This window comes from Odocoileus virginianus, chromosome 27 (assembly GCF_023699985.2).
Source record: "Odocoileus virginianus isolate 20LAN1187 ecotype Illinois chromosome 27, Ovbor_1.2, whole genome shotgun sequence".
Lineage (NCBI taxonomy): Eukaryota > Metazoa > Chordata > Mammalia > Artiodactyla > Cervidae > Odocoileus > Odocoileus virginianus.
Window position 1 is genome coordinate 8,641,434 of NC_069700.1, and position 16,608 is coordinate 8,658,041.

General features: G+C 45.3%; 1 protein-coding gene and 1 pseudogene across 6 annotated transcripts in view; one reads left to right on the forward strand and one right to left on the reverse strand.

Moving 5' to 3' along the window:
* The window catches only part of JARID2 (jumonji and AT-rich interaction domain containing 2), a 230,817-nt gene that overhangs the window by 134,329 nt on the left and 79,880 nt on the right, over positions 1-16,608 (forward strand). For 5 of the 6 annotated variants that reach the window (XM_070457079.1, XM_070457078.1, XM_070457080.1 and 2 more), the window contains one exon: positions 6,663-6,804. The exons of the other annotated variant lie outside the window; for it this stretch is intronic. In XM_070457079.1, the coding sequence (XP_070313180.1) occupies positions 6,663-6,804 (142 nt within the window). The remainder of the gene's footprint in view (positions 1-6,662; positions 6,805-16,608) is intronic. 6 annotated transcript variants of the gene reach the window in all.
* LOC139031663 (U6 spliceosomal RNA) lies at positions 15,029-15,127 on the reverse strand (annotated as a pseudogene).

Genomic DNA, 16,608 nt, shown 5'->3' on the forward strand with positions numbered 1-16,608 from the left:
AATACACTGACTCTCCCTAATATGCTAATACGTTTGGTGTGCTCCAGATGTTTTGGAAGCTCGGGAACAGCTTCAAAGGTCTCCTTGTTTTTCTTTCTCTTTAACCCTTCTCTAGGCCTTGCTTTTGTGAAACAAGAAGCCTTAGAGTTTTCTTCCATTGTGTATTTTGTCCTGTATGGGTAGCTAATAGGAGGACTGGGAAAACTTCTTTGTGTCTAAAACATCATCACATTAGAAGCACTGCCCATGCTCATCCCCCCTTTCAGAGGTTGGGACAGATTTTCCTTCTCTGCGTACATTTCTGTTCTGAAATCTGTAGCTCTCATCACTGCTTAGCTGAGGGAATCTTTGGCCTCATTTGTGTTTCAAATGTCCCAGCACCTTTTATATTACAGCCAGGGGCAGAAGTTCCCGCGCACACACGGGCAGCCCCCAGCAAGGAAACGGCCTTCCTCTTTGCTGCTGCTGTTCCGGGCTTAGTCAGGACCCGTCTGGGGGCATTGCCGGCTCACATGGGAGGTGGGGTGCAGCGCTGTTGAGTTCTGTTTCCTCCCGACTCTCCGCTCCTGGGCACAGGCACTGCCCTCGGGGTGGCCTGTGCCTCGCCGCCCTGTCAGCTGATGGTGACTTGCCAAGGTTGGAGGCAGTGCCCAACCCGCCTTTACCGCAGCGACTTGGAATTTTCAGCTCATATTTATTGCTTTTGTGAAAGACAATAGATGTGGTTTAATTTAAGTTCAACCTACTGAATATTAATAGAGGAGAACGAATGCCCGAGTTGGGGGTGAGCACAGAATGTGTGGGCCTTTCTGCTTCTCCTCTGTTTAACCTACTCTCCCCACAGAGGTTTGTGTTGATGGGGGGAGGGGTTTGGAAAAATAAAGCCAGTTTGTGTGTTTGAAGGAGGAGATGCTGTTTGATTCTTTCTCATGGACTAAAAATCATTATAAAAATTGGTGGTGGGGCTTTGTTCCGTTGGGGAGAGGAGAGGCAGCCCGCACTGGCTTGCATAATGTTCTAGTAATGGCTCATCTGCCCGGTGGTGGTATGATCCGCCTTGCTGACCTGGCTCTTCCTGGATTGGCAGGTGGTATGAGTTGGATGAAAACCTTCAAAACGAAATAGGGTAGCCGGCACAGTAGAGATATGAAGGGTTGGGTGGGGGTGTGCAGAAAAGAAAAAGCCCAAGTTTATGCAACCATATAGACTGTCTCACTGAAATAAATGAACACTTTTTCGGTGCTGGGGGTACTCAAATTGAAACAGTCAGTCCTATGCAGAACAACTCAGTCTTGACCCCTGAAAAGGCTGGAAACAGCTGACATCCCACAGTTCACAGGATGGGCAAACGGCACCTTTGTGTGGTCCCCGTTTTCCTGATCTGGAAAGTGAATGACAACGCATCTCTCCTGGGAAACTTTGGTGTTTTTTCAGGATATCAGTCTGATGAGGGCGTGGGACAATGGACTCGGTACTTTGATTTTTTTTTAATGGAGCTGTCTTGCCACAGCATTTCAGAGCATTCTCTTCCTCAGCCTGACATTGAGCTCCCATACAGTCAATTAAAATTCCCCCTTTTCATGTAAAATTTCATAATTCAGTTTCCCTGAATTTGTGCTTGGGGGGCAGGTTTTTTTTTTTTTTTTTTTCCTGAGAAAAGAAACATTAAATCCTCTATCTAGGTGATGTCTCTGAGATGGTGGTTGTTCAATCGCTCAGTCGTGTCTGACTGTGACCCCATGGACTGCAGCACGCCAGGCTTCTCTGTCCTTCCCTGTCTCCCGGAGTTTGCTCAGACTCATGTGCATTGGGTTGGTGATGCTATCTGAACATCTCATCCTCTGCTGCCCCCTTCTCCTTTTGCTTTCAAATTTTCCCCAGCATTGGGGTCTTTTTCAGTGAGTCATAGGAACACTTCTCTCCCCTCCCCATTATTTGTTACTTTTTAACCCTGTTTACTGGGAGCAGATTGGCTGGTTTCTGTGATGATGGTTTCAGTGTGTGTGCCCTCTGATGCCCTCTCGAAACGACTACCGTCTCACTTGGGTACTTGGGTTTCTTTTACCTTGGACGCGGGGTATCTCTCTGCGGCCGCTCCAGCAAAGTGCAGCCGCTGCTCCTTAGCTTGGATGGTGGGGTATCTCTCTGCGGCTGCTCCAGCAAAGCGCAGCCGCTGCTCCTTAGCTTGGACGTGGGGCATCTCCTCAGGGCCGCCCCTCCTGACCTTGAACGTGGAGTAGCTCCTCTCAGCCCTCCTGCGCCCGCGCAGCTGCCTCTCCCAAAGAAAGGCAATGCCAGAGAATGCTCAAACTACCGCACAATTGCACTCATCTCACGTGCTAGTAAAGTAATGCTCAAAATTCTCCAGGCCAGGCTTCAGCAATATGTGAACCGCGAACTTCCAGATGTTCAAGCTGGTTTTAGAAAAGGCAGAGGAACTAGAGATCAAATTGCCAACATCCGCTGGATCATCAAAAAGGCGAGAGAGTTCCAGGAAAACATCTATTTCTGCTTTATTGACTACGCCAAAGCCTTCGACTGTGTGAATCACAATAAACTGTGGAAAATTCTGAAAGAGATGGGCGTACCAGACCACCTGACCTGCCTCTTGAGAAACCTATATGCAGGTCAGGAAGCATCAGTTAGAACTGGACATGGAACAACAGACTGGTTCTAAATAGGAAAAGGAGTACGTCAAGGTTGTGTATTGTCACCCTGCTTATTTAACTTATATGCAGAGTACATCATGAAAAACGCTGAATTGGAAGAAGCACAGGCTGGAATCAAGATTGCCGGGAGAAATATTAATAACCTCAGATATGCAGATAATACCACCCTTATGGCAGAAAGTGAAGAAGAACTAAAAAGCCTCTTGATGAAAGTGAAAGAGGAGAGTGAAAAAGTTGGCTTAAAGCTCAACATTCAGAAAACTAAGATCATGGCATCTGGTCCCATCACTTCATGGGAAGTAGATGGGGAGACGGTGGAAACAGTGTCAGACTTTATTTTTTGGGCTCCAAAATCACTGCAGATGGTGACTGCAGCCATGAAATTAAAAGACGTGTACTCCTTGGAAGGAAAGTTATGAGCAACCTAGATAGCATATTAAAAAGCAGAGACATTACTTTGCCAACAAAGGTCCATCTAGTCAAGGCTATGGTTTTTCCAGTGGTCATGTATGGGTGTGAGAGTTGGACTGTGAAGAAGGCTGAGTGCCAAAGAATTGATGCTTTTTTGTGGTGTTGGAGAAGACTCTTGAGAGTCCCTTGGACTGCAAGGAGATCCAACCAGTGGTGTTGGAATTGATGCTTTTTTGTGGTGTTGGAGAAGACTCTTGAGAGTCCTTTGGACTGCAAGGAGATCCAGCCAGTCCATCCTAAAGGAGATCAGTCCTGGGTGTTCACTGGAAGGACTGAAGCTGAAACTCCAATACTTTGGCCACCTGATGTGAAGAGTTGACTCATTGGAAAAGACCCCGATGCTGCGAGGGGTTGGAGGCAGGAGGAGAAGGGAACAACAGGATGAGATGGTTGGATGGCTTCACCGACTCGATGGACATGAGTTTGAGTAAACTCCGGGAGTTGGTGATGGACAGGGAGGCCTGGCGTGCTGCAGTCCATGGGGTCGCAAAGAGTCGGATACGCCTGAGCGACTGAACTGAACTATTAGCAGACTTACCATAGCTTTGTGGTCAAGTATTGTAAGCAGCCCTCTTCCCCTTCACAAAATTGATGATCCAAGGTGGAAGAATGAACCCCCCAGCGGAACTTTGGGTTTGGGTGCCTTACTGTGAGTTGTTACGACAGTACAAACATAGTCAGTTTCCTGGGATCTAGTGCAGGCTTCCCCCAGAGCTTTACAGTGTCTTAGAGCAACTCGATCTCTTGCTCCCCCTGCAGTAGTGGGTCTCAGAGTGTGGTCCCCAGAGCAGCCAAAGCAGAGCCAGCATCTGTGTTAAAAGAGCCTGTTAGGAGGAGGCCCAGTGCTTGAGCCTCCAGGTGATTCTAACTGGTGCTCCAGCTTGAGGGTCAGCGCTCTTCACAGTCTGCCGAGGTTCTCTGTCACTGGACAGCTGAGCTTGTCTCTGCTCCACTCATTCCTTCACGCATGCACTCACGGGCTGCCTGCTCCCTCAGCAGGCCCTTGAGGCCTTGCTGTGCCCCACAGGGGAGAGCAAGGACTTGCCCCCGATTTCGCCCAGCGGCACCTCCTTCCTGTTTGCTCCTTGTCCCAAACTCAGCTTCAGCACGGCCACTGCTGCTTGCTCCTGCGCCACCGCCACCGCCTCAGCCTTTGGTTTTAGGTGGTTGCAGATGCCAGCTTCGTGCTCTTTGCCTTGCTGTTGGCAGCTTTGCTTGTTCTAGCGATTCATCTTCACTGCCTTCCACTCTGGCTTGCCCTGCAAGTTCAGGGCTCCATACGGCTAGCTCACACACACAGGTATATGTCCTGTCACTACTAAAATTTAGATTTGCTGGATTATGCCTCTGTCCCCAGTGCCCTGGCATATGGCAGGTGTGCAGAAAATAGTTATATTTCCTTCCTCCTTTCCCGCTTTATTCTCCTTAAAGTCCTTTTGTACTATTGAAAAATGTGAATTCCACCGGGAATACACTTTGATTTTACAGATATATGCCCCCTTAAATGTTAGTTTCATATATGGTTCCATAATGAGAATTTTTATTTCATATTCATTATCCTTTTCAAGTGTGGTTGTTCATCCATTGACTTATATTCTGTCTCTGGGCTACTCTCCTAATCTGCGTTTGTAAGTGTGCTGTGCATCCTCCTGCTGTCTAGGGGACTGTTGTGTGGTTGTGTTAACACGTCTGGTTGGGGGTGGGGACCAGCCGCCACCCATTGCCTTACTGCAGGGCCCTCATCTAGTGCTGAGCAGGGGAGAGGTTATTTCAGCCACGTATGTAGTGTTAGCTTCTAGAGCTGCATTAGAAAATCTGAAAGAAGCAGGTAAGACTAATTTAAATATGTTTGATGTAACCTAATAATTTGTCCACAATATTTTTAGAATTAATATGAAATTATTTTAGAAATGGTAGTTACAGTGAGTTTTAAATGTGGTTAAATAAAAATAATCATTCATCCTCTTACTCACACTAGCTATATTTCAAATGCTCGGCAGCACCGTGTGACTGGTGGTTACTCTAATGAATAGCACTGCTCTCATCTTTGAAATGTTGGCCACACTTCAACCCTCAGACCCATAGATTTCCCTCCAGTTATGTCTCCTGTTTGTCGTACGGTGCACACTCCCCACATTTTTCTCTTTCTCTGGGAAGTTGTCTGTGTTTTCATTTCCATATTGTAGTCATGACTCCCAGAGCCCCAAGCCTAAGTGACAGCCACGGGATTTCATTTACTGCATTGTATTAGGTTTCCAGCCTTATGTTGTTATTCATACTCTGAAATGATGTAAAAACAGATAACTGGGGAAATGGATAAGCAGGCCAAGTCCCAGGGTTTCGTTGCAGTATACTGTTTTCTTCCTGAAAATGCTACTCAGTGTGTGGAATATAGTGTTTATGGCGACTAATAGGAACCACTCTCTCAATGCTTCAGCTAAAACGGGATTTAATACAGGGACATAAATGCTCACAAACTTGCTGAAAGTGTTGAGAGAACAAAAGACTCCTGCCCTTTTGGCTTTATATAAAAGCCAAACCCTGTGGCTGTGAGAATGTAGGCACTGTGTTAGCATTTCTGCCGATGCCCAGAGGCTGGTTGACTAGGCAGTGAAACTGGGGGCCAGTGGCTGTGGACACTTGTGCGGGTTCAAGCCCCCCATTGGTAGAAACTAAATTGTATCCAGAACCCTGGATTGGATGGAAGGATGTCTGAGCTCTGGAAGGACGAGGCTTTTATTCAGCTGTTACCCATTAGTGTGACCTGGCTGCTAAACAACTTCCATATCTCTCAGTGCAGGCCCTTCTCCAGCTTGGGTTACTAGAAGCACACCCTGGGGCCCTGAGACCCCTCTTCAGCATGGCACCATGTATGCTGTCACGGAGAATCTTTATCCTTTGAGATGGTCAGCTTCAAACGTGGTGGCTCTGATGGGAAGGATTGCTATGAAGAGAAAGTTGTCCAGTCAGATTTCTCGTTAAGAACCGATAGATGGCTACAAAGCAATGATTGATGCTTTTTCTTGGGTGGTAGTTACTGTTTCCTGAAGGCAATTCCCAAAAGGGTTTTAGTGTTTTCTGCAGTAAATATGTGGTCCTGGAAGGATAACTAGTTTGAATTGGTAGTATGTGAAGTACTTTTCTTCCCCCAGTCCTGAAAGATGCTGATGTACTTACGTCTCCTGCCTTGGCAGGTGGATTCTTTACCACTAGCGCCACCTGGGAAGCCCAGTTGATGTACTTTAGAAAGAACCCTGTAGTATATTATTACGATAACACATTTCTGCTTGTATTGCTTACTGTTGGTGTCATTTCTTTGGCAGTTGTTCCACTCTTCTGTAAGGTCGAAAGTAGGATGAGGTGGGACTTCTCCCCTCCATTCTCAGGGGATCCATACCTTCTGGTTCTCTCCTGTCGAGTTTCTTGTCTGCCCTCATCGGCCACTGTGTAGGGTTAACTGTGGTAAAGTGCTGCTTCCTTATGTCATGTATTTAAGTGTTTGTCCCCTTTTTTCACCTGTAGGGCTCCTTGGTAATGGCCAGTCTAAGGGATTAGGACCAGCATCAGAACAGTCAGAGAATGAGAAGGACGATGCATCCCAAGTGTCCTCGACTAGCAACGATGTTAGTTCTTCAGATTTTGAAGAAGGGCCGTCGAGGAAAAGGTTAGTACCCAAGGCTGAACATATTCGTGCCTTAAACCAGGGACTTCAAACTAGGTGCCAGTTTTGTACAAGTGGGAACAAACTTGGGCCCACTCACCCAGTCTCTTGATTTTTTTCACAGAGGAGCCAGAATTCTGGATTTTTGTATCAAATATCCTGGTTCCTAAATATTGTCCACTAATTATCATTAAAGATGAGTAAAACACACACAAAAAATGGTATGAGCCAAACAAAACAAGTTCCTGCTATAAAAATTTTGGCCAGAGAGTTGCCAGTTTGTAATTCCTGCCTTTGCTGTTCATTTTAATTGATTTTCATCAGTTGTATTCTTGAGTATATTAGATGGTATTTTGCCATTACTACAGAGGTGTAAATACGAAGATTTAAATGTGGTGTTTTTAAGAAAAATTCTCCCCTTGTTAGGAAAGCAAAATCCATTTGGTGTTAACCAAATAAGTAGGTGTGAAATCAGTTCATAGAATTTATTTACCAGCAGGTTTTTAATTTTTTTTTAATGACTTTCTAAAATAAGCTTAAGATAGCTTGATCAGGAAGTTGGCTATGGTACTTTGACAAGAGCTGTGGCTTCATGGTCAGACAGTGATAGTGACATTATATAATAACACTTTTAATTGAGTGTTTTTAAAAACCCTTTTTTAGTTATCTTCCTTATTTCATGTCTCATGTATGATGTGATTTCCCCCCCTGCCCCCATTGAGAATTTATATTTCATTTCACTCCATTTCTCTTCTCATACTCAGTGTTTTCCTGGATGACAAGATTACTTACTTGTTCTTAGAATCTGTTTGTTGGAGAGGATGGGAAAAGGGGAGGAAAATAATCCCGTCTGGACTTTGTGTACCCTTTCTGTATACAGTTACAGTTACTTTTCAGAAACCATCTTGATGTGTGTATCTAATGAAGAACTGAATTTGGCAGCAAATAAGGAGGAAAGGACAAGGGTAGCCATGTGTGGATACTTAAGTATCTGTAATAGATCTGCATTTTAGATCTGAAATTGGAGAGCCATTAGCTGCAAGCCTTTGTTTTCCTGTTGTGTAGTGTCTTGCTTTAGAAAACTCATGGTATGGAGTCTGTATTAATTTCTACCACCTTTATCTCTTGCTCCTCCTTGGATTTGTTTTTAGTACAGTTAGCAAGCATGTGTAAGAACTGTCTCGCCAGTGTACTGGACCTTGTATGCTACTCTTTTTAAAGACACTTGGCTGAGTGTCTCACTGGAAACCTTTTATGTTTCAGATGCTCTGTGACAGACGCTTGCTCTGTCCCAATTTGAAAAGTGCATCATCACAAGAGCAGGGGGTTAAAGGATATTTTTTTTTTTTTTTTTTAAATCACATTCGTAAACGTATTGGAATGTGTAATAATACTATCCATGTTTCCAAACATGGGTGGGGCGGTGGGGGGGGGGCAGTTGTATAGCTGGCATCATTTTTCATCTGTATTTGGACAACAGAATTCTGTGATTGTGGTTGGAAGTGACAGTGACCAGTATTTTAGCTTTGTGGCTGGCCATCACCTTCACCTCTGCTGGGATTGGTCAGCAAGGGGGTATTAAGAAGGTCATCAGGCTTCATTCTCTTGGGGTGGGGGTGGGGGTGGGGAGCCCTTTGTCCCTGGCTCCCGGTGCCTTTCTCAGATGGTAGTGCTGCCGGCTTCCTCTTTGCACGGCTTCCTCTTTGCACTCGACTGTAGTGCTTGTGTGGCAGCTGTGTGCAAATCAGTCAATTAGCTTTAATTCTCCAGGGCACCAGAAAAGAGAAACTTTGTTCAGGGGAACTTAGGGAAAACTTAACCCATTGCTAATCTGTTTAATTATTAGCATGCTGAGTGCCTTGTTTTACTGAGTTAAGGATTCGTGACAGCATTTTGGGGAGTTACGATCACACTCTACTAGTGAAATCTACCCAGGGATATAGTATAGATTCAGGTTTGACAGGTTAAGCTACATTCAGAGCTGGTCTGGGGTGGCCTGCATGGCAGAAGGGAGCTTTGTTGTTTACGAAGGGATAGTGTAGTTAGGGCATAAATGTCTTGTTGTGTTGCAGGGTACACAGCAAATAAAAAATAACTTTTACTACTACTTGGCTTTAAAAGAGCTCTTTTGATTTCTTGTTGGTATTTAGCATGAACATTTAGTATAAACTATATGGTACATGCCCTACCTTGTTAGGCAGATCATAGAAACTGGAATCCGAGTTCCTGGAGCTTTGTCAGTTACTGTCAGATTTCAGTGCCAACCTTCTTACACGTAACATACCTTTTTAAAGTTATATTGTGTCTGCTGATCCCAAGCCCAGAGTAACTACCTAAACGGTAATTTTGAAATGTTGCTTCAAGCATTGGGCAGATTGTTGACTAGATTCTGCTTTTTGCCTCGTGTCTAAAATTCCCAAAAGTACACATGCAGAGAGCATATTCTGTGATGGACCACTTGTATTCTCGGTTGACATTTAGACTTTCTGGGAGAGAACACTGAATTCTAATCAGAGTCATGGTTTATGTGTTTGTTTTGGAAAAAGTGTTACCTCTCTCTTTAGAATGATATGGAGCTTGCTCTTTTTGTGCAATTAATTGCTCTTTTTAGGTACATGTTTTTAGGGTCACCAGTTAATAATGCCTTTCGTCTTGGTTAGAAAGGGAATTTATGTGTTTGACTTGCTTAAGAAAAATTGAAATCTTAAGTGTAGACTATGCCAACTTCAGTTTAGACCTTGCCCTAAATTTCCAGCCTGCAAGTTGAAGCAATTCCATTTTCTGATTGATGCTTGTAACACATTTCTTAAGTCTTTAGTCAAAACATCTCATGTGTTTGCACTGTTACTTTTCTACCGGAAGCCCCTAAGCTATGTTTGCTTCTGTGTGGTTGCTGCCATTGGGTTTACTGAAGTTGGGGGTTTTTTGGCACATAGACAGCAGGAGAATCGAGAGTTCCAAAGGACTTATTTTCCTGAATTGAGGCAAAAATAAAAGGAATCTCTTAGTTATTTTAAAAAGTCATCCTCTGAAGTTACTCTTTATGAAAGGAAAAACCAGCCTCTCTAGAAGGTCTTTGCCTGTCGACAGGCAGAGCAGCCCAGCCATTGAAGGTCTGGAGGACTCGGCACTGGTGGGATTCCTGGGTGTTGGTTTTCTGTTTCTTTTGATCATCGTGGTAGGTGAATTTGATAAACTATGTTTAAAAATGAATAGTAATTAGTTCTTACTGTTTAGAATGGAAACATTAGAGAGACTTTCAGCATCTAATCAACCCCTTTTGAATTTGTTGGTGGCCGTATTACCTGGCTCCTTACCTCCACCACCTTAAAGCTTCTTCCATTACACTTGATTATCATAACATTTGTGTTTCCTGCAAGAAGTATCTGAATATCTTTTAGAAACCAGAATGGACAGGTTTTGTCAGTCAGGTGTGGATGGCCTGTGAGAAACTTGGGATGGTGGTTATGGTCAGGATAGGGGTTGTCTTTGTGGTGGAAAGGTGTACAAAGAAGTTGGTCAGGGTACACCTCTAAATGGTTGTTCTCAGGGACGTGTCATGGGGGACCTTGTATGTGGCTCAGTGCCTAGGAGCATGCGCTGGAGCCGTACCACGTGACTTCTTCTGGTTCCGTCATCTCTTTGTTACATGCTCTTGGGCAGGTTCTGCAATGTCACTGGGCCTCGGTTTCCTCATCTGTGAGATATCTGTGACAGTAGTAACCACCTCATGAGGGGTTTTGTGTCCTGAACAAGTTGATTCATGAAAAGCTCCCAGGTATATAGTAAGGACTGTGTATGAGATACAAGCTGTCATCAGCACCTGTGACACATGAATTGCTGTATGGGGACATGCAGACTCATTGAAGACTTCTCAGATGTGTCTTAGTTTGATTTATGCAAATCGTGATTCATGTCTTTTCTCCGTGGCACCACCATCAACACCATCTGTGGGTTGATGGAAAAGTGTAGGCATGTGTCCCTCTTTTTTTTTTTTTGAAGTTACTGAGTCACAGGAAGGACTGTAATGGTAGGGTGTGAATTTCTCCCACAAAGCTTGGTGTGACCAGGTGTTTGCCTGCACAGAGCAGGCATGAGGGGCCAGGCTGTAGTTTGTGCAGGTGCTGTCTGGACTCTTCACATGTAGGTCACACACAAGCCCTTGGGGGTGGCCCCTATTTTTAATAGTACTTAATACCAAGACGCCCTGACACACTTCAAAAAGCAAACTACATGAGTCTTACGTAGTTAAAAAAAAATAAAATAAGTGTGGACCATGCCTCTGCAGGGACAGAAATGTTTTCTTTTGTTAAAGAGCTGCTGTGTTTTAGTTATTTGGGCCTTTGGTAGTGTAAGAGGTACAGAGTTCAAAGACAGCCCTGCTCTAGGAGATTGGATTTTGAATGTGGAGCATTCTTTTAAGGTTGAAGACATGGTGATGTTTAAGTTCTGGAGATGAATATATGTTCAGGATGATGCGAATTCTCCTAGGCTTTTAATGGGTATTACTTTTATAGCTGAATTGTCAAATATAAGTTTTCCTTATTTCTGTTCTGAATTACTGTGTTAACATAAGATAATTTGCTACCTCCAAGTTTAGAAGGAAGAAGGACTTGCTTGGCAGCACTCAGTGTTAGAAATAGGAGTTACTCAATGTGACCCTCCCATAAGAATTAGAATTTTCAAAGCCTTGATAGTTTTTACATATTTGTTGAGCAGAATGCACTAGTGGTATAGTTTAATGTCAAATGCACTACTGAATTCAGAGCTATCTTGACTGAAACATATTTTCCATTTACAGGAAGTAGAAAGGGGCAAAATTGAGGAACTGAATATTATTTGGCACCTTTAATAACTGTAGAAAATGATCTGTGGATTTAAATAAATGTAAATAATGTAAATGGAGCTGGGTCCAGCCTGCTTGCCTGCACAGTTTACCCGCACAGTGCTCATTTCTGGTGTTCTTCTTTCCTTCCTTTTGATCTGAATGGCTTTCTGTTATCATTTTCCGTTGGGTTCTGGCTGTAGGGCTTTAACACACCTCATTTCTGCTGGTGTTGAATGAATCTCAGGTTTTTTATGTCTGATATGGTCTTTGTTTCACCCTCACTTTTTAAAAAAACTTTCTACTGGGATTGTAGAATCACATGCAGTTGTAAGAAATTCTCATTCATTTTTGGAAGGTATTTTTGCTGGGTATAAAATTGTAGGTCAGTAGTTCCTCCTCCTCCCCTCCCCTGTGGAATTTGTTGAAGGTACAGCTCCACCATCTCCTGGCTTATAGTGAGTGTCCGGCAACAAGCCTACTTCTAAAGGTTGTGTTTTTTTTTTTTTAAAGTCTATCATGTAATTGGAGAAGGAAATGGCAACCCACTCTAGTATTCTTGCCTGGAAAATCCCATGGACAGAGGAGCCTGGTGGGTTACAGTCTATGGGATTACAAAGAGTCAGACACAACTAAGCACGTACAGCATCATGCAATATGCTTTTCATATAGTTTTCTTTGATTCTTGTATTTGGGGTTTATAGAGCTTCTCAGTTCTGTAGACTTATCAGTTTTGGAAAAGATTTCAGTAAGTACAGTTTTTATGTGTGTTCCCCTGCTGGGATTTCAGGTGCATGTGCATCCAGGTGCTCCAAGTTTTTTTCACAGCTCATGGATGCTCCGTTCATTTTATTCCAGTCTTTTTTTTTCTCTGTGTATTTCATTTTAGATAATTTCAGTCTAGAATCTGTGGACATGTATTTTTCACTGCAGACATTGTTGTCTTTTTAATTGTTTTTATTGTCTCTCCTTGGAGAAGGAAATGGCAGCCCACTCCAGTGTTCTTGCCTGGAGAATCCCAGGGACGGCGGAGCCTGGTGGGCTGCCATCTATGGGGTTGCAGAGTCGGACACGACTGAAGCGACTTAGCAGCAGCATTGCCTCTCCTAATAGAGGTTAATCTTCTCTACCTTCTTAAACATAGGGAATGGAGTTATAATAGATGTTATTAGTGTCTCTGTCTGCTGATCTATCTTCTGTGTCACTTGGGGGTCAGTTTGGCTTAACTGATGTCCCTCCACTCGACGCGGGTCATGTCCTCCTGCTGTTTTGCTTGCCCCGTGGCTCCTTGTTGGATGCCAGGCATATCATGAGTTTTCTTCTTTTGGGTTCTGGGTATGTTTGTGTCTCTCTGACTCTCCTCGAGCATTGCTCTAGGGTATGATTTGGAGAAGGCAATGGCAACCCACTCCAGTACTCTTGCCTGGAAAATCCCATGGACGGAGGAGCCTGGTGGGCTGCAGTCCACGGGGTCGCGAAGAGTCAGACACAACTGAGTGACTTCACTTTCACTTTTCACTTTCATGCACTGGAGGAGGAAATGGCAACCCACTCCAGTGTTCTTGCCTGGAGAATCCCAGGGACGGGGGAGCCTGGTGGGCTGCTGTCTACAGGTTCGTGCAGAGTCGGACACGACTGAAACGACTTAGCAGCATGATTAGGTTACCAGGAAACTTTGAGCCTTTTATGCTTTGTTAGGTAAGGCCAGAGAGCAGCATTTGGTATAGGGATAAGTTTTCCCAGCTGCTCAGGGAGAACCCTGTGAGTTATGCGTACCATTTTGGCAAAGCATGGTTCTCAGCCCTGTGTTGGGTTTGGAGAGCGTTCCCCGTAGTCCTTTCTTGTGGTACTTTTCCTTGGGTACTTCCCTCACACATGTGTTCACTAGTACTCAGCAAGTACTTGAGGAGGATCCTCCACAGATTACAGAGTTTTCTGTCTGACTTTTGCCTCTTTAGTACTCCACGCTATACATTTTGTTCCTCCCCAAAATCTCAGTTCCTTCTCCTCAACTCAGGGGTTCCTCTGGATTCTTCTTGCATTCCCCTCCATGTGCTCTGGCCTGAAAATTGTGTCAGGGCAGTAGTCTGGGCAGTCATTTGTGTCTCAGGAACCACAGGGTTTTGTTGTGTGATGCCCGTTGTCTCGTGTGGATTTTCAGTTCTTTCAGGCTGGAGGGGGATTCCTGTCCCTATCTCTCTGTCTTAGCCAGAAGCAGAAGTTCCTACCTGTTCTTTGAGTGTTGACTGAGAGAAACACAGCACAGGAAATATAACTACCATGTTTGCGCTTTGTCTTAGTCACAGTCATAACCTTCTGTTTAATTAGTCATCAGAAAAGAAAAAAGTGAATTGCATAAGTAGGCCCTGATGCAATCAAAAGGAAGTTTTCAAAATAAAGAAGCAGTTGACTTATAAATAGAAAATCTCACTCCATCCAGAGCATGTTGGTAGTAGACATCCATCTAAGGTCCTAAGTTGCTTCTGTTTCAAGTGACTGTTCCTGATAAATCCATGATGACTTTGTGATGATAGTGGGCCCTTCCTCCATCTCTCTGAAGGTTACGCTTTTCACCTGGTTGTTGGCTTTCAGAGGCAAAGGGGGTGGTGCCTACTCAGGGCATCCCTTCTCCTTTCCTGCTTGGATGGGAGTTTGCATCTCTCAGCTCTGCATACCCTGATTAAGTGGCCACCAAGGTGAACCTGAAGGTCGGGTGACTCCAGTTGAATAGTGGAGAGCTGTGGGAGCCAGGGTTCTCACTGTCCACTGCAGGGGGGCATGTGTCGTCAACACCCCCCCCCCCCCACCCCCCAGGTCATGATTAGGTTCGTTCTTCCCTATAGCAGCATCCCCAGGCTTTGTGCAGACCTCTCCGGTCCCACTCAGGACACTGGCAGGCTGTTGAGGAGTGCTCTCCTGTGTCCCCTTGGTGACATGGGCCTGACCCTGGTGTCTGAGGAACCGTGGAAGCTGTTCTAATAATCAGCATGACATCTAGCTGGGTTTGCACATGACATCATTTATGGAAGTTTATGGGATTCCCTGTTGCCTGTTGCTCTCTCGGAATTTTAACTGGCAGGTTGTTGCCTGTATGGTGTGATTTGGGGGTTTCCGAACAATGTTTTGCATTTTTTTGGTTTACAAGAAGCAGACCCTTTTCTCATTTAACGAAGCATCTTGTGGAGTCCACCCATGTGTTGCTTGTCCCATGTTAGGCCCTCTTGACTGTGCACATGACTAGTGTCCAAGAAAAGTGTATATAGTCCATGAAATTCTCCAGGCCAGAATACTGGAGTGGGTAGCTATTCCCTTCTTCAGGGGATCTTCCCAACTCAGGGATCGAACCAAGGTCTCCTACATTGCAGATGGATTCTTTACCAGTGGAGCCACAAGGGAAGGCCAAAAAACATGGAATGCTTCACGATTTGTTTGTTATCCTTGCGCAGGGGCCATGCTAATCTTCTCCGTTCCCGTTTTAGTGTATGTGCTGCCAAAGTGAGCTATCAGGGAAGTCCCTCGCCACACCCTTTATGGAGATGCAGCCCAGGTCAGCAGGAGGATCTGGGTGGCTGGGGAGGCGGGGTAGAGCGCAGTTGTTGGAGGAGGCAGCAGGTGGAGCTTGGAGGAGTCTGGAGCTGGTGGGGATTGAGGCCCCTTGGTGACTGAGCAGCCTCAGGCTGGGGTTGTCCAGGACCCTCTGTGGAATGTGTGTGGATTTCTTTGGCCTAAACGGCAGGACGGGTTGCAGGCTCCCTTTGGAATGTGTTATTCGCACTGTCTCCCCTGTGCTTCTAGCACAGGCACGTTCTTGGTCCCCAGACCAGGATGAGCAGGGCTGAAGGTGCCCTGTGTGCCTCACTGCCCCCTGGCCTGAGCCCCCGTGTGTTATCCTGGGTCGGAGAGCGGGGAGGCAGGCGCCGGAGGAACGTGTCATTTCTGATCCCTAGGCTGACTCTCACTGGCCTGGTCTTCTTAGGGCCGTGGTCGGGAAGCCTGGGAAGTCAGGAGGGGAAGAAGGTGTCCCAGGGCTCCTGGCAGCTGTGTTTGCACAGCACGGTACTGCCATCCTTTTCTGGGTTCCCTGTCCTCGGATGGAGTCTCCTTACCTGCTTTCTCCAGACCGTCCTCTCCTTGGAGAACCTTTCTGCCACTTCTTTCTGTTTTCTGCTTTCTGACCCTGTGGACACGTGGCTTTAGTCTCCTGACCCCGACTCCTGACTTCACCTCTGGCCCAGCACTGTTCCTAGGTGTATCCCAGCACCAGGACTCTCACGTTCCACGAGGCCACCGTTCCCAGGACAGGAAGACAGCCTCCCCAGGCCTTGGTGTCTGTGAGATTTTCTAAACTCTTGGAGTGATACAAAGTCCCTGGGTAGCACTTAAATGTATGGAACTGTTGTGTATGCATATCTGATGGCAAGTGACACCTCTTGATCTTACCAAGTGACAGCTGGGCGGGAGACATCACTAATTGATCCTCTGAGTTTAGATGGTTTAAGGTGAGATGTGTGTTTTTCTGGCATGGTCTTTTAACTAGACCTTTGATTAGAAATAGGGAGAAGAATTTTCTAGAATTGAATAGACTGTCAGCTCAGTCCCCTTGGAGAGCCTTTCTGTTACTTACCCCAACTTTTTTCCTTAACTCTCCATGGGAGAGACGGTCTTCCGAAAGAATTGGCCCTTAGCAGGGCAACAGTGACAGGTGTATATGTGGCACTTACGGTGTGCTGGCCACTATTCTAAATATTCTAAATTGTTTCCATGTATTAGTCCATTTGATTCTCACAGCAGTTCCTTTTGATGGGTCTTTGACCATCATTCCCATATTATGAATGAGGAAACTGAGGTACAGAGAAGGGCTTGGGTGTACTCTGCTAGGAGATGAAGCGCCCAGGTTATTTCAGGATTCAGTCGATGGTGTCTGTTCCTTGTGGGGAGTGGTGAAGAGCCCACTTGGACTGCTGGTGATTAAGAGATGTAGA